The 18,409-nt window shown below is 41.0% G+C and overlaps 1 protein-coding gene across 4 annotated transcripts in view; it reads right to left on the bottom strand.

The window, feature by feature from the left end:
- Positions 1-5,646: 5,646 nt before the first annotated feature.
- The window catches only part of ATF7IP (activating transcription factor 7 interacting protein), a 119,153-nt gene continuing 106,390 nt past the window's right edge, over positions 5,647-18,409 (bottom strand). For 3 of the 4 annotated variants that reach the window (XM_054832234.1, XM_054832146.1, XM_054832067.1), the window contains exons 12-15: positions 13,956-14,111; positions 13,047-13,232; positions 8,869-8,981; positions 5,647-6,905 (exon numbers count right to left, since the gene is read on the bottom strand). In XM_054832234.1, coding sequence (XP_054688209.1) covers positions 6,489-6,905; positions 8,869-8,981; positions 13,047-13,232; positions 13,956-14,111 — 872 coding nt within the window. In that variant the 3' untranslated portion in view covers positions 5,647-6,488. Of the gene's footprint in view, positions 6,906-8,868; positions 8,982-13,046; positions 13,233-13,955; positions 14,115-18,409 lie in introns of all 4 variants that reach the window. The other variant, XM_054831974.1, reaches the window with a different exon arrangement.

Here is an 18,409-nt window from a genome sequence, read left to right as displayed (position 1 = left end):
TCTTATTCTAAATAGGCAGGTTGAGAAATTCAGGACTTTCAAGTGTGACTGTGTTCAGGCATCACTTCACAAGAGTCCATTTTTTTTGGTCAGTGACTTGAAGCAAGGTTTAGTAAGTGCTAGGAAACTAATTATTACCATCACAAATTAATTATATGCCCTTGATGTATGGGCATAGCACTAATTCAGGGTAGGCATGTTAATAACTTAAAAGCTGTTAAATACATCATAGAATGGTTTGGGTTGGACAGGACCTTAAAGATCATCTAGTTCCACCCCCCCTCACCTGCCATGGGCAGGAATACTCTCCACTAGACCAGGTTGCTCAAATTTCTTCCTTCTATCTAATCTAAATCTCCCCTCTCTTAGTTTAAACCCATTACCCCTCATCCTATCACTACACTCCCTTTCCATCTTTCCTGTAGGCCCCTTCAGGTACTGGAAGGCTGCAATTAGGTCTTCCTGGAGCCTTCTCTTCTTCAGGCTGAACAACCCCAACTCTCTGAGCCTGTCTTCACAGCAGAGGTGCTCCATCCCTCTGATCATCTTCATGCCCCTCCTCTGGACTCACTGCAACAGGTCCTTGTCTTTTGTACGTCGGGGGCCCCAGGGCTGGATGCAGTACTCCAGGTGGGGTCTCACAAGAGCGGAGTAGAGGGGCAGAATCACCTCCCTCGACCTGCTGGTCACGCTTCTTTTGATGCAGCCCAGGACACGGTTGGCTTTCTGGGCTGCAAGTGCACATTGCTGGCTCATGTTGAGCTTCTCATCCACCAACATCCCCACGTCCTTCTCCTCAGGGCTGCTTTCGATCCATCCTCTGGCCAGCCTTGCTTGGGATTGCCCTGACCCATGTGCAGGACCTTGCACTTGGCCTTCTTCAGCTTCACGCAGTTTGCATGTCCCTGTCTCTCAAGCCTGTCACTGTCCCTCTGGATGGCATCCCTTCCCTCACCTGTGTCACCCACACCACACAGCTTGGTGACATCGGCAAACTTGCTGAGGGCGCACTTGATCCCACTGTCCATGTTGCCGACAAAGATGTTAAACAGTGCCGGTCCCAGTCCCAACCCCTGAGGAACACCACTTTTAATTCTCTACAATTCAGTAACAATGCTGGGTCCAAAAGGCAGCTTTTACCATATTGCCCTCAACTAAGACAGTTTATTGCTTCTCAATATGTTGCACAACATAATTTAATGGTGCTATACCTGGCTTCTACCCTTGAAAAACAATGGGGGTGGGGGTGGGGAGGGCAGAGCCTTTCTTGATCCATCCACTAAAACCTTCCAGAAGTTCTAGCATTGCTTTTGGTTTTTGCTTCTGGGAGAAGGCTGGGTGGGCAGCATCATGCAGCTGACTTTCTGGGAAGGACCTGGAGCCAAACTGTTACTTGAGCAAGGTGACAGCACTTCTGAAGAGGAAGAGCTCACGCTGGGCTCTTTTTTGAAAGAGTTGTCTCCTGAGATGTCTGGAACTAAGCACAGATGACTCAAAATGTTAAAAACCCAGTAGTTTATTTCAAAGTATAAATTTCAGGCTTGTCAGACAAAACCCCACTACAGTTAACACACACACACGCACACTAATCTACAGTACATACAAAAATGGGGAGAGCTTGCAACTGCTCAGTTTAAATTGGACATTAAATCAGTCCTACGTTTTTTTGTATTTACAAGTCCAGCTGCAAAACAAAACAAATCAGATTCTGAATTTCCTAACAAAGAATTTTGCACATTTGACTCCCAATAGCCAATAAATTACTAAAGCTGAACAGGACTCCCCAAACAGCTACTACCCAGTTACCTTATTTACAGGTATACCCCATTAAATTAAGACAGCACTTCAAATATATATATGTGTGTGTATATATATAAAAAAGAAAAAAAGAATGCTCAGCCTGCATAATGACAATGAGAAATAAAGATGCATTTTAACAGGTACTTAGAGGGGATGAAAAGGCAAATCCATTCATTTGCTTTCTCTTAGCTATCCTTATTTTCTTCCATCTCCCCTTAGAAGGTGTTTGGAAGGGAATACAGATTTTGGTGGCAGGGCTGGCTCAGTGTCATTTGAACTCCTCCCCCTCCAGTGTTTTCATAGAATGCCCACCCCTACCCAAACCAACAAATTAAAAAAATATATATTATTTAATATATCAAGCTTCTGTTTAAAAAATCTGGATAGATATTTTTTGACTAAATGAAAATACTCGAGTTTATAAGGCGGCAGAATCACAGCTTGATTTTGTACAGTGTATGCAATACTCTTAACACTGGGGAATGGCTGTTTGGGGAGAAGGAACAGATTTGACCTGTCCCTACATATAAAACAGATTCTAATTCATTGGACATTTAAGACAAACAGCTAAAGGAAGGGCTGAAGTGACTATTTCTGTTACAGTACAAAATGATGCTCAGATCCTATTTGGGCCCAGTCGTGCTCCCACTGAAGGCACGAGGGGTTTTGCTGTCGTTTTCCAAGGAACAGGGCAAGACCCCTTATTTTCACAGAGAAGACAACATAGGTATTTCCAGCCTTGTGCTAAAACCCTTGGGATGGGTGAGTGTCCCAGTGCTTGTGCTCAGTGATCTCACATGGCCGACGGTAGCACAAATAATTCAAAGGATCGAAGTCCTAGACCAGCTGCTAGTCCCAGGGAAACTGGCAGACCGTGGAAATAAATACAGGCAGAGGGGAACCTGCCTCTGCACCCTCTCCTTTTCTGGAGCTGCTGCTGCAGATGCAGTACAGATGCTAAACCTACAGTCTGCCCCCTTCCTTGGGTTTAGTTATCTGAATCCAGTGAAGCTTTTTTAGACATGTACTGAAATAAAGGAGGCCAGTGAAGCTGTAACTTGGAGGAACAGTGGAAAGGAATGGCATTTTGCCATCAGCACTCCACCACAGGGCTCCTTGCCAACCACAAACTGAACTAACTCACATTACTTCCAACCTGGACATCCAGATGCCTTTGTAACACAGAGAGAAAACAAACCAAACCTAAAACAAACCAGAAGGTAAATGAGGATGGAAAACACAGCTATAGAAAAAGTGCTGTGTTTGCTAAAACACAGGGAACTAGGTCCAAGGTGGTGCTGCTGAAATGTCATGTACCCAGTGGCAACAACTTTATACGAAGGTACTGAAAATATGATGGAAAAACGTGCATGAAGTGCAGTGAAGAAAGTAAACCCAACCCTTCCACTTAAAAGCCATACAGAGATTTTTAGCGTATTTAAAAGTGGATTATTGGAAGCCTCCAGCAACTAACACTTTTATGAAGAGCTGTGTCTGGTAGCACCGTGTTAACAGACCTGTACTGAATGTTCCCAGGTATTTTGCTAAAACTTTACTTTAAGGTCTATTAAATGAAATCAATTATTTCTGAATGTTTGTTGCTAGCAGAAATTTAGTTTCTCAGTCTTATTGTTTCTGGGAGGTAATGGATAATAAAATAACCAGCCACGGCATAACACAGGGAAAAGCGCCATGAGTTACAGAATGAAGCAATACTCCTGTTCGTTAGCATAAGGGGTGAATACTCACTGCAGAGAGATGCTCCACCATGAAAATGATTTCACAGAAATGGCACAGTTCTCTCTCTGCGTGTCCGTGATTTACGGACCAGCCACCTTTAAGGTCTCCAAACTGAGCTAGGCGTTTGAAAGTCAAGCCATGCTTTATCACATACATTGCCACCACTACTTGCTGAAGATCCTGGAATTGGACCTTTAACAGCTCTGCTGGGATAAAACAAGAGAGAAGTCAGCTTTCACCCCGCAGCTGCGACGGCTTCAGTCAACAAATGGTAGCTAGCTTATTTATTCACAAAAAAATCAACTGCACTCTGCCATACACAGCAGAAATGGATTAAGCCAGAAGCCAGTTTTTACAGTCAGTTCAGTTGAGAACTACATCTTTCTTTAGTAAATAAAGATGAGTCTTCTTTCTCTAGAGATACAAGCCCACAAAAACCTCCAAACACAATACCAGATCATCGCTAGTACCACCTCCATTGGAGGAAAGAAAAAAATTCTAACACAACTCTCATCCCTCACCTATCCCAAGCAAGACAAAGCTAAAAACAATCGTGACCTAAACGCAAGCACAAACTATAGAAAAGCTCGTGTATAGTTTGGGCTGGAATCACAATTAAATAAGCAGCGTAAGTTCTAGGCTGTATTCTAATGTTTATTTTAACTTTCAAACTATAAAACCCCATTGTACTGATATGGCCAACGGCCCTTTGGTACCACCTCAAATACACATTTAAAAAATTGCCCAAGGAGGACTTGACAGCCATCAACTGGAATGAACTGCTCCAACCTCTACTACAGAACTGGCTTTGTAAGGACCCAACTTTCCATAAGTAGACTAAATGCATTATTAAATAATTATTCCTTGAAATAGGCAGACAAAACATTTAATTAAACATAGAAAAATTCAAGGCATTATTGATTATTGGCACCAGTAATACAGGGACAACTGTTATTCAAAGGAAAGCTTACACATCATTCATATATGAGATTCAGCGTGAACCTTCTCTCATGATACTGGATTTAGACAGAATTGTCCTCGCCCAAATCAATAAAACTGCTATACTTTAAATGCAGGTTTCCATACAGAGAATATTCGTTACTCACCTGACAGAAGTGACAATCCCAGCTACATGAAGGAGCACAGCCAAGTGGTATAGACAAAAGTCTACAATGCAGTTTCTTTCATTGTAAAAGTTCTCAAAAGGAACACAACTAAAGAACCCATAAGCTCATAGCATATTTCACCAGCCACATTTTGGGATTTAATTTTTCCTGCCCTTTTTCAACCTTGCTTTACATTTAAGTATGTTGGTTTTTAAGAAAGAGAGCAGTGAAATTAAAAAATGTTACCTTCTACAGCTTTGCTATGGCAAACTGGAGATTTTAAAAAAAAAAAAAAAAGACTCCCTTCTAAATCCACTGTTTGGTTCTGCTGGGCAGGAATGAGACTGAAAAGTACCAAAATACAAACCTTACATAAACTTTCTTGCACAGGTGTGTTACAATTTGGTTATGCAGAAAGGAAGTTTAACATGTTAACAACAGCAGGGCCGATGCACCAATTTCTTTTCTCCGCTCAGAAGCATCATGAAAGCATCTATTAACATTTGCCATTGCTCACACATTTTAGGCCAGTGTCTAAAATGTTTTCTAAACTGCTTTGGGCGCATTGGCTTTCTGCACAGGCAGGCAGGCAATGACATAAAGAGGACTGAGAAGCCAACTTCTTATCTTTTTGTACTAACAGAACATCCGGACTGAGTGCAAACAGCTAGAAGCTTTCATGGTGCCACCCCACAGAGGCTTCTTCTTTGGCTGAACTGCAGCATACAGCTTTCCCAAAAGAACAGGGAAAGGCTCTGGTGGAAAATACTGTCTGTATACTCTAATGTTCTTGACAGGACAAAAACAACTACTCAAGAATTACAGTGAGGAAAGGGTTGAATGATACTGCAGATGAAAACAAATCCAGCGTCAGCAGATGTTACACTTCCTGGTCTGTACAGAAATAATAATTACTGCAGGCCAGGAAAATGAGAAGCAGTAATGAAAGGCTAGAAGGGTAAAGGGAAAAGTAACTCCAAGCAAATAAAAGAACACCACAAGGTATCTGGCTACATTTATTTCTGAAATTATTCTTTAAGGCACAAAATAAATCTAAAAAATAGGGCTGAATGTATAAGGGGAGGGGCAGAGAAATTATCTGAGCTAGAGAGGTGTGAATGCAGTCTCTACAATCCAGTTTCAGATCTGACCTGGGGATGCTCCCAGTGTGAGTGGGGGAGGATGGTGAAAGTAGAGGAGCATTCTTAATTAGAAAAGGTAGGAGGTAGTAGGGCGATTTATTCATTTTTTCCACCACCTCCAAATTTACACACATATTGGTTCCCTGGCTGGACTCAAGTTCCCGTCCCTCCCCTCACAGAGCTCATTACAGTTTGTAAAGTAAGACCAGACCACTCAATCTTCCAGTACGAAAGTGAAACCTTGAATCTCCCTCCGTATCACAGCCTGCTCAGAGTGGTGAGGGGCAAAAAGCAAATCTGTTCTCGCCCTCATGTTAGTGCATTGATAGAAGTTACAGATGTGTATGTTTTGCTTCAGACAAACTGTAATTTATTATTTTGTTCCCACTCTGAAGCAGAATCCCAGGCTTCCGGGGTGCCCTTGAATAAAGGGTAGGTAGGTATCTAGGTGAAACAGCTGTCATGGAAGGAAAAACGAATTTTTGCAATTGGCCCATGACTTGAGCTATCCAGAAAAAACAGGCTCTCTTGCTGCAGGTGACACTTTATTTTTCTTTTGGTTCTGAATGCATGTAGTGTATCACACAACTGTCTAAAATAATCCTGCAGAGAGTGGATTTAAAAGTGAATTTCATGCATGGGATCAACCCCCCAAAACTGGGGTAATTCTTGGTAGTAGGACAGGTTTAAAGGCTCTAGTTTAACTGCTCTGGGAGGAGATCACATCTGTGGACTGGGGGTCACAGAAGGGTCCAAAACGTCCATAGATGTCCTTAGCCCGGACTGCAAAGTAATATTTGCTGCCAGACACAAACTGTGTAAGAGTGCATGCCATAGGTAGTGGGAGGGCCTTCACTTCCCCGATCTTCTTCCACTGGGAGGGCATAGTGGCACTCGGGTCCTCGTGGTAGGCATAGAGATGGTAACTGTCCACAGTGGCACAGCTCCGGTCCACCTCCATGACGCTCCATGACAGCACAATACCATTCTGGCTCTGTACCCGCGCCAGCTTCAGCTGTGGCTTTTGAGGCAGAGAAGTGTTGGCAGCTTCAGGGGGCAGACGTGGTGGCTGTGGTGCCTCCGGGAGTGGGGCAGGATGTACAGGACGTGGTGGCTCCTAAGCAACGTGAGAGCAAGAAAGTCAGAGGCTACAGCAGTGAAAGGAGACTTTAATTCATCATGCCCCAGGCAAAGAGAAGCAAACAAGCCTGCAATCACCCCAATCATCACAACTCTAAGTCCTGTGTGCAGAGGCAAAAGAGCAGCAGCAAAGGTTGAGAAGGGGTGGGACCAAAGATGCCGTAAGTTCTTATTATTCACATATAAATCCCTAACTGTACAGATGATCATTGCCACAGTTAATTCCCTATATCCTCTTTGCTTCCCACTCAAGAGGTGATGGATTGAACACTGTGCCCTTTACCAAGATTGAGCAGACAGGTCACAATGACTTTGAGCTGATCTACATTTCAGCTGCTGTTCCCACATTACCCAAAACACCCCAGGCAGGGAGTGGATTAAGCTGACAACTCATCATCTTCTCAACAGATGGGTTTTCAGTCATAAAAGGAAGAGTGGGTAATGGTGTGTCCTCATTTCAGCAGGAATAGAGTTAACTTTCTTCCTAGCAGCTGGTTAGTGCTGTGTTTTGGATTTAGGATGAGAAGAACACTGATAACACACTGATGTTTTTAGTTGTTGCCAAGCAGTGAAGGATTTTTCAGCTTCTCATACTGGCCTGCCAACAGGAAGGCGGGGGGCACCCAAGAAGCTGGGAGGGGACACAGCCAGGACAGCTGACCCAGACTGGCCAAAGGGCTATTCCATACCATGTAATGTCACACTCCCTATATAACCGGAGGGGCTGGGGGGAGGCAGTTTGGCTCAAGATCGAGCTATCGGCTTTGGTTGGTGAGCAACTGTGCTGTGCATCACTTGTTTTGTATATTCTTTTATCATTATTATCTTCCTTTTCTGTCCTACTAAACTGTCTTTATCTCAGCCCATGAATCTTTCCTTTTTTCTTTTTGATTCTCTCTCCCACCCCAGTAGAGGGAGGGGAGTGGGCGAACGGCTGTGCGGTTGTTTTAGCTCCCAACCAGGTTAAACCATGACATGGTGCCACATGGATTTTATCTCCTTAAACTGATCACAAAAGCTGAGCCTCAGTTTCCAGAAAATTTTGAAATAAGGGCACAAATGTGGCTTTCCATTTATTTTTTTTTTTATACCACAGAAATGGTCCTAGGTCTCTCTAGATGAATGGTCTCTTCTAGATGAATTTAGGAGTGTGGTTACAGCAAGTACAAAATTTTGTAATTCTTCAAGCTAGAGGCCTTTCAGGTTGGAATCTGGGATAGTTTCTGTCATCATAAGTGTTCCGTGTGATATTGGCTTGATTTATGCTCAATATTTATCACTGGAGAATGCATGAAGTTTAATGGTGTCTATACTGAAAGAACGGTGAGCCACCTTGTTGGTAATATAGTTACCATTTCAAGACATCACAAGTGATGTGACTGCCCAACAGTGAGTGTGCAGGCAATGTATTTGGTTCAGTCTCCACAACAAAACCAAATAAAATGAGTCAGAGTAAGTTCTCAAATACTTACAAAAAGAGATTTGAGGTGATACAGAAGTAATCACCCCCAACAGTGACAAAAAACCCCTCTGAAATTTGGGAGCTGGCAACCTTGAGGATCTTGTTTGTACCTCGTTCTCCTACCTCAGTTTTGCAAACAGCTGTACTGAGAAACTGGTCATCCAATTTGTAGCCAAACCATGAATAAAATTTTTAGTAGCAGTTCTTCTGTACTCTTGACTCCACAAGTCACCTGCAGACAATTCATGCACCATTTTTCAATACGTGCTACTGATGATCTGGAGAACTCTGGGGTAAGCTAACAGATTGCATAGCTTTTACCATTCTTGACAGAACTTGCAGTAGGTGTTAGGGTGATGCTATGCACGTGAACTAGCTGCAAAGTATCTACAAGGCATTTCACTACTCTGCAATCTGAGACATTAATGCAGAGACAAGCCTGTAAACTGCATTAAGCAATTTCAAAATGGCTACTCACAGCATGCACTTGTGGTGGTCGATGATGCACTGTAAGCTGAGGTGCTCCAGATCCAAGAGTTAGTCCGTTGTTCACGACATACGCAGTCGTTTGAGGCATTCGTACTGCCATACCTATAAGAAGCACAGTGAATACTTTTGAGTATTCAGTCTTAAAATCAGCTACACAGAACACTGGAAGACCAACTCCTTTGTTCAGTTGGATGACACCAAATTTCAAACTGACACACTCTCCTGAAACTGCCAGTAGACTGATGAAGTACTGCACAACAACAAACCCACCTCCTGTCCCCTGAAGCTGTAAAAGTGAAAGAGAGCAAGTGCTTATGTCTGCAGAGGGGACAGAATGATGTTTTCATAATTTGTAGTATGAAAGAAATGGGGGGGGGGAGGGGAAGAGGAAGTGTGGGAGATACAGGGAGCTTAAGCACGAAAAGAAAAATTGCATCACTTTGGGATTCAGAAAGGAAAGGATAAATGCTGCTGCAGCAGAATGATATCCACTCAGTATTCAAATGCCAGAAGGCTGTGCTGTGGATGGCACTGAAAACAGAAAAATTAAGTCATTGTCCAAGAAGCTTGTCCTCCATCACAGAACAGACACCATAACAGATGTTACTCACAGGCATTACCATTTCATTCATTCCCACAGCAAACTGACCTGACTGACAGAAATAAACTAGGTAATTTTACAGCCTTGTAGATAATACCCAGAACTCTTGCAAACTACCAAGTTTTCATTCATTTTATACTACATCTCACTCTCTTAAGTAACATTTTGTCTGTTTACTGTTGGAACATGTATGTTCTGTGAGCTCAAAGTTTTTGCTCGTTGTTACGGGTTGCCTAGGGTGTCCCTCTATTTATGTCTAGAAATACAAGATTTGGGGCAATCTCCACCAGCCCCTAGTTCCACACCTGTATGACATCGAAGCATTCTAATACTCCAGAAGAGAAGCTCACAGAGTGACACACGTCAGGAAACTACAGCTACTCTATGGTAACTTCTCTCTATAAACCGTCATCAAGCTATGATCACAGGTGATGAGTGTCAGAAGTCTATGTAATCTGTAAGTCTGAGGCAGGGAGCTCAGAGTGCTACACCTTACTGCTTTTAGTATAAAGTGCTGAACTCTAGGTAGCTGCTTCACATTATCTTCCTATTGGCACATCTAAGAAGCTAATGAAGCTGTGCAAATTCCTGTAGGATAAACAGTCACCTGAACTGGCTATTTGTCATCCATGAGAATCCAATCAGATATGCTGTTTTAGTATTCTATCTCAGGAAATTATTTCTTAGATAATTCTTCAGAATAATCTGAAGACAGGAATGCCTTAACAGGATATAAGGTACACATTTGGCATTATTTCTAGGTAGGCATACTACTCGGCTGAGGTAGAAGTACAAAACTACAATTTGCAAAACACTTCAGATGAATTCTCACAGTTAAACTTTCAAAGTGCAGAGATCTTACTCCTGAAGCATCTGCTACTGACACTAAAGACTGTTGCAATGATAATATAAACCAATACACGAGTAGCAGCCTTTCTGAAATCTGTCTAACAAAGATGGTGAAAAATACAGAATGGACTAAAAGATGAAAACTCAGGACAGCTAAAAGGGATCAAGAAACACGACTGCTTGTTAACAATATGTGAAACCTCTCTACCTGGTGTGCAAATATGAAGCCTTGACGTAATCTGTATTCTAACTAAATTAGTCTTTTATCTACTCAGGTTAACCATCTGACTTCCTTGTCCTGAGGTAGAGGGAATACACAACGCTATGGAGGAACTGTCATTTTCTTACATCTTATGTGGTTTGTCAGACAACAGTACTGTATAATACACAGACATACTTTTCAAGCCAGAGTAACAGAACTGCCTCTAACAGAATCACAGAAAAGTCCAGGTTTGAAGGGACCTTGGGAGATGATCTGGCCCAGCCTTCTGTTGAATGAATGCTCTTGGATTTGGTTATTCAGGGTCTGGTCAAGGTGAACCTTAATTATTTTGGTGAAAACCTGCCTCAATTTCTGAGAATTTGTAAGCAGGCACTTGAAGGATAAGCATTCATTGTATCACTGGATCATCAGGTCAGAAGCACATTACACAGAGATCTGCTGTTGGATGACCTTGCCTGAAAAACATATGAATTCCCTACCTCATTGACTTCTCCTAGAAAAGGCCTTAAAATAGCATATTACCTAGCATATGTCCTTCAGCAACACATTAATTATCTTGCATGTCTAACACTAAAAGATATTCTGTAGATGACAATACTAGTGATGTGTATTTAGTCAGAACAACTGCTCTAAGTGGTAGATTCTGACAAAAACATGTATTACTATTAAAAATAATTAACATAAGTGAATGCATGGTTAAGTACTCAGAACTCCTTCCAAAACAACAGGTAGATCAGACACATCTAACTTGTAGCTAAGGGTAATGACGAAGAAAACTAAGCATGGGCTGAGGTTACCTTGTCTTTTACGGCCTTTTGCCAACAGGAACGCGAGATGCAGAAATGCCCCTCAAAAGATACTGCTGGTCAGAAAAACTTGAACTCAAATGCACATGGCACAAGACTATAAGAAGTTTAAGAAATATGAACAAGTACTCTGAAAAGAACAGCAATTTCCTGACACCCTGACATTTCACAGAGATAGCTCAAGAATTGTCTCATAAACCTCTGTTTAGCTAGCACAGCTGATTTTTCACAGCCTATAGCAATGCAGCTGAATCCAGTCATAAGAGAAATTTAGAATTAAATTGCTACAAACATACACAGATATTCTCCTTTCCAAAAAACTGTAATTTCAGAACAATGACTCAATTATATCTGCACAAACCTACATAGGTACAGTCTTACAAGGCTCAAGCATGCAGTGTTCAGAGTCTGGCTTACACAGACGGTGTCTAAAAAAATCACTACCTGGATGTCACAAAAGTAGGCTCATACTCAGTGCACTGGAACAGGGAAATTTATGTTTAACGTAACGGTGTTAAAATAACCATAGTGCAGAAATTGCAGGGAGCTAAAAAAAGGTAGTTAAGATCCACCACTTAGTTACAGAATATAAACTATCACGAAACTTTAAGGTTATTTTTGACACCTACTACTCATTTCAGAAAATGTGTTTACTGCTATGGGATGATACCAGTTATGACTTTGCAAAGTCAAGATGAACTTGCTGACATCTCTAGTCAAGGAAACTCAAGCATACATCAATTTCTGAATACATTTGGTGAGAAATTTCATTTGTCCAGGCCTAGAGAAAATGAGAAAATTTGCTGGGCATAAGACATCAGAGATTAAGGAATGACATTAGGATGTCTGCTATAAACATAACTTTTAGACGGGAAATCAAACAAGATTTACTACATACTTAAATGTTTTAATCTTACTCCATAATAATGAAATGGTGCCTATCTTTCTACAAAACAGTGGTGCTCATCACATTACCTTCTGCTACCTTGTAAAGTATTGGGCATGTCATCCAGAGATGCTTAATCGGCAGAGTTAGTGCCTGAAATTACTTTAATCCAGTTTTTCCTCATTCACATAGCTGCAGGGGGAATGATTTCTTAATAGCTTGATATTTTCTCAAGTCTGTAAACTGGAAATGAAAGACCTAACCTCTATAATTAGGACTGTATTGTAAAAAAACCAAGGAATGAACCCAAAGCAAAAAAAACAACCACCAAACCCCACATCCATCAGGTAGAACATCCTAAGCTGTTCTATGCTAAAATGTGCATAGAATCATAGAATCATGTAGGGTGGAAAGGACCTTGAAGATCGAGTCCAACCGTAAAGCTAACAGGGCCAAGTCTACCACTAAACCATGTCCCTAAGCGCCGCATCTACACGTCTTCTAAATACCTCCCGGGATGGTGTCTCAACCACTTCCCTGGGCAGCCTATTCCAGGGCTAGATAACCCTGTCAGTGAAGAAATTTTCCTGAAGAACCAATCTAAAGCTCCCCTGGCACAATCTGAGGCCGTCTCCTCTTGTCTTGTCGCTTGCTATTTGAGGAAAGAGACCGACACCCACCTGGCTACAGCCTCCTTTCAAGTGGTTGTAGAGAGCAATCAGGTCTCCCCTCAGCCTCCTTTTCTCCAGGCCAAAAAACCCTAGTTCCCTCAGCCACTTCTCATAAGGCAAGCATCCCCTACCTCCAGTCTGCGGGTTGACTGGCCTTAAACCAGGGCTTGGCATGACAGCTCCTCGTACAGGATTCTGCGCTGGTGGTGCAGGAAGAGTGGTGTAGACCACCTGATGGTTAGCAGGGGCTCTTGGTATAGGAAGTTTTGCAGCAGTTTGAGTCACTGGCCGATGAGTCACATTCACTGTTGTTGGAGCTGGAAAAAAAGAAGCCACAAGCTAGAATGGAATTCCACAACATTAAGCTGATATGCCTATTCCAGAGTACACACCTCCTTTGGAAAACTGACTCATCTGAGCCATAGAAAATAAAAACAATCTCTGTGAAATTCTATCTGCTTTTGATAATGCAAGAAAACAGCCTACACTAACAGTAATTTTCACCTGAAAGAACAATGCCAATATATATACATTTTTCAAACAGAAAAGATAAACTTAATACGTCCCCTCCCCCGCACCTCCCCCCCCCCCCCCAAAAAAAAAAGAGATTTTCACTCTGTCAAAAGGATTAATTGCCAGGTGCAGGTGGAGAGAGGTAGGAGTGATGTTGCTAATGTTTTTTTTCCCCCCCGTTACTTAAATAATGCATTACTACAGGTTTCTCCTCCTTCACCTTTACAAACAACACTATATTTAATAATTTCCACAACCATCCTAGCAGCATTTCTTCCTCTCCATGGAATTAATTTGATCCTGAATTCTTTCCAAACCAACTGGACTATCTTTCCCTCTTATGTCATCATTTTTGAAAAAAACAAAGTTATGGGAAACTGACTAGAGTTGAAGATTAAAAAGTGACTCAAACACTCTGAATATTCACCTGAAAATATTAGCACAATTAGAACACACAAGAGTCTAGTTTAAGAAAAAAAAAAAAAAAGCAGTCACTGCCTTCACATAATGATGTAAAATGAAGTTACCTGTAGGTAACACATGTATGGTGGTCTGGGAAGGTCCACTCGTTGGCACACCTGTCTGCTGCACAGGGTTTGGCTGCAAAGGCTGCAAGGGTCGAGTCAAGGGCTGGGTGGGTATGCTCAATCCTGTAACAGATGTCTGGTTCTGCTTCTTGCCATCTGCTTTAAAACAAAATAAAATTATAGACAATAGCAAACAGAAATTAGAACATCTCAGAATTTTTAAATCTCTCTCCCCCATCATTCACAGATTAGCAAAGAATATTTCCTAGCATGACACTTCTTTGATCTTTTCATTCTGCAAACAAAACTGTAGAAAATTAATTCAACTCCACTCACTTTCATCAGCTCAATCTTTTTCCCCCCATACTCCATGTTTCATTCTATCACGAAGTCTGCCTATTTCAGCATAATTTGGAAGCCTGAATTTAATGGAACACATTTAATGCCAAAGCCTGTAAAAGTTTCTATTAAGAAAAGAATAGCCTAAAACCTCAAAAAGGCCTAAACACTGTTGTACTCAATTTGTTTCAAAAAAAGTGATAGAGCTCCCTAAATAAATCTTGTCTACCTTTGATGCTTATATCCTTTTGTTATTTGCTGACTATTTCCTTTGTTGAATCTGTTAGTCAGCCTTGTTTGTTGCTGGTTTGAATTTTCATGTTATTTTCTTAAAAAAGGGGAATTGCTTTATTATTTATAGAAAACTTTAAAAAGAGAATTTAAGTTGTGTTGTCACATTGACACCCTCCTCAGCATGACTTACTGACTTGTGAGAAGTGACAAATAGCATCTGTATCTGTAGTTTAGTACAGCACTATTCTTTCCTGCTTTAGTTTATTTGTGACAACATAAAATATTCATTTTAGTGCAAGTCTGTATGTAATCAAGCCTGTGCACAAGTTGAATAAAGAAGAATTGAGAAGCTTTTGCCTTGGTATTTCAGCCTGATTAGAGAGTAGTAGTGGGCAGAGAAGACATCACCAAAAACTAAAAAACACAAGATAAAAGAGTAGGTTTTAAGGGCAATCATTCAAAAAAAGATCTGCCCTAATAAAATTGTCCATGCAGCAGCCACTAATTTAGTAAAAGAGCACACTATATAAAAGTAAAAAAATACATTAATACATATTTTACTCTTGAGAAAACATATCAACAATATACTGAAGAACACAATTAGAAACTATCAATTAAGTATACTGTCCTGGTTTTGGCTGGGATAGAGTGAATTTCCTTCCTAGCAGCTGGTACAGTGCTGTGTTTTGGATTTAGGATGAGAATAATGTTGATAATATACTGATGCTTTAGTTGTTGCTAAGTAGTGCTTACACTAAGTCAAGGACTTTCCAGCTTCTCATGCCCTGACAGTGAGAAGGCTGGAGGTGCACAAGAAGCTGGGAGGGGGCACAGCCAGGGCAGCTGAGCCAGACCAGCCAAAGGGATATTCCATACCTTTGACTTGAGAACTAGAAAAAAAGAAGATGATAGTAGTGCAACATCAGCCATTTAGGAACTGGTAAGAACTTCTGCTATTAATGTAGGAAATCATGGGTGGGGCAGTCAAGATGATCAGGAAAACCTGCATATTTTGTTCATTACAGAATGTTGCTTGTCTGATGAAGTAAAAAAGAGAGAAAGTGCAAATCTAGGCTCTATTGGGTGAGTGTTTCCACAGTGTGATGGAAATACTTTTTTTTTTCCTCTGTATGAAGCACTATTTGAATGCAAACTGCTATATGTAAGAAAGGGGTTGGAAGTTAGAGACACATTTCTGTGTTAATAGAGGAGTGGGGTTTCAAAATGCCAAACCAACAGGTGTTGAAAGACGGCTACTCTATTTTGTTGGAGTACTGTGTCCAAACCCAGTGGCTCAAGCACACGAGTAGAGATCTAGTCACTATGACACAAAAAAAACCCCCAACTAAAAACCTCACCCAAAACCCCAACCAAACAAAAATCCCTCACCCTCAAAACAAGATTAGCCCTTAAAAATAATGCACAGTGTTTTGTCTGTCTACCATGACTGAAGACTGTCATCAAGTCCAGTCTATACAGGTCTGCTCTTCCATAACCCAGTACAGAAACTCTGATTTCAGTTTAGTAACCTCACAAAACAAAACGCCTAAAATTTCCATAGTTCTTAACCTAGAGTTTTAAGTCTAATTTACCCTATATGCATACTTTGGTATACAGTATTACACATATTAATGTTACTTATTGATCTAAATGGAAATTTCATTGGAAAAAGGAAGGGATGCATAGTAGATTACACAAACAAGTTTAAAAATCTACCACAATGTTTAAATTTACTCTCAACACGAATCTTTAGAAATTTTGACCAATAAGGACACACACTGTAGTTGTCTATTACCAAAATAGCCCAACTTTGTTTTCTAGTTATACCAGAAGAGGTTTAAAGGGAAGCACATGATAGACACCTCTCTCCAGATACTAACATCTATTTAAATACCTTTTAGAAGTAACAGAATTAGGTTTACTTAGTATGCGAGTGACAGCGCTTTAAACAAAATAATCAGGATCTGAGTGTTCCCAAGAACACTGTGTAAGTGTTGCTCTTCTATTTGAATTAGTACTGAACTGATATTTGAGGATACTACAGTAAACACCATAATGCTGGGAGTACTTTCTATCCTGAGGTTGCGTACTAATAAATCTAGAACAAAATGTAACTCACTCCACATTTGCTGTAAACAAAATGCAGTGGAAAAAATACTTGGCCAAAGGTATATAAACACATACGATTATGCAAAAGCTGTCAGAAGTGTACATTTCCTCTTTTTAACCTGAACGTTATTATCAGAACACTTGAATTACTTCCCAAGAAACTTGCTCAAAATCCTAGAGATGTGTTTTCACTGTGTGGTGAAACTCAAGCTTTTATTAGGGTTTTAGCCCATACATTTCTATAGCTTGTGTGAAAAATACTGACTCCTCAGACAAACTCTAAACATAAACTAATCTGCAAGGCTGCAGACTATCAGTGAGAGTCTCACTTCTGCTTTGCAGTGAAGAGACACGCATGAGCTAACCCAGCCTGAAAGTACCCCCTAACCTTCCCCCTAATGAAAGGATTATTTTTCTAAAATTGAACAATTAAGGGGAAAGAATCTCAGCATATCCCACAGGAAAAAAACTGAAAGATACTGGGTCAAGCCCAAAAAAAGAAATCGAGAAACAATTAAGTTACTATATTGTAATGCAACTATGACTCTAGTGGCTGCTAGCACTTCTATTAGAGAAGCATTCTTACAGTTGCACGTGCAACCATTGTGTTGATCTTTTATAGTAATTGTGAGGCAAAGACATACTTTATCCAATCAAGGAGGGGAAAACTCTCTGAAAAATATTACTTTTGATAGAAAAAGATTAGCTGAAATACATTACAATACTGTGACATGCCACTTTAAAACATACCATAAATCCATTTAGATCTGTTGGTGTCTTTTACAGAATATTAAATAGGACTGGGTAGCTTAACCTTACCTGACAGAGTTCCACAGTCCAAGTGCAACCACCTTTTTTATCTTTTTGAGAACTAACCCTCAGAAGGGATGACAGCGGTAAAAACTTGATTCCCTATGCTATTCTGACACTCAGCTAAGTGATTCACAGAGTCATCAAAATCCTGGCTGGAAAGAACCTCTGGTGGTCATGTAGTCTGACCTCTTGTTGAAGCTGGACTATCACCAACAGTAAATCAAATGAGTTGCAGTTTTGCCCGGCTGAATCTTGAGACCATGCAAGAATGGAGTTTCTAACATTCCCCTGTGCTGTGCTACCTTCCTACTCTTGACTTCTTTGTCCCCCAAGCTCAATCTGAACCTCCTGAACTTGTAGTTCATGGCCACTGCCCCTCGATATATCATCTGGCACTGCTGAGAAGAGTTGTGTTCCACCATCTTTGCAACTATCCTTCAAGTAGTTGTAGGATGCTATTACGTTGTCTCTGTTTGCTCTTTGCCCTACATGCCATGGCTCGTCGATCTCTTCTCATAGGTCATGTACTCTAGGCCCCCACCATCCTGACACCATCTACTGGGCCTTCTCCAGTGCTACCACACTCTTCTGAACTGAAGGAAGGGGGAGCCAAAACGACACTGTATTTCAAGTGTGGTCCCACTAACTTAAATTTAAATGAGAAAACACTGTTGGCTCATACTCAAATTCTGTGTCTGCCATATATCTTCTGCTGATAAAAGAACGAGACTGTCAGTTACCTGAATGACATAATGCTTCTCTAATACTTGTGTACCACATTAACTCCTTTTGGTGGTAACATTCCATTTCTCCCTCACTAAAAGAAATGCTACCACATCCCAGAATGATTTTCTACATTTGTGCAAAAAATTAAGAATATACGTGTAGAACTTCAACGCACTACTTAGAGTTAGCTACTGAGGTTTTGTAGAGGCTGGACGTCAGAATGCAGCGTAGGA

Source organism: Grus americana, chromosome 1 (assembly GCF_028858705.1).
Source record: "Grus americana isolate bGruAme1 chromosome 1, bGruAme1.mat, whole genome shotgun sequence".
In the NCBI taxonomy this organism is placed as follows: Eukaryota; Metazoa; Chordata; class Aves; order Gruiformes; family Gruidae; genus Grus; species Grus americana.
This window is presented reverse-complemented; position numbering and strand designations above follow the sequence as displayed.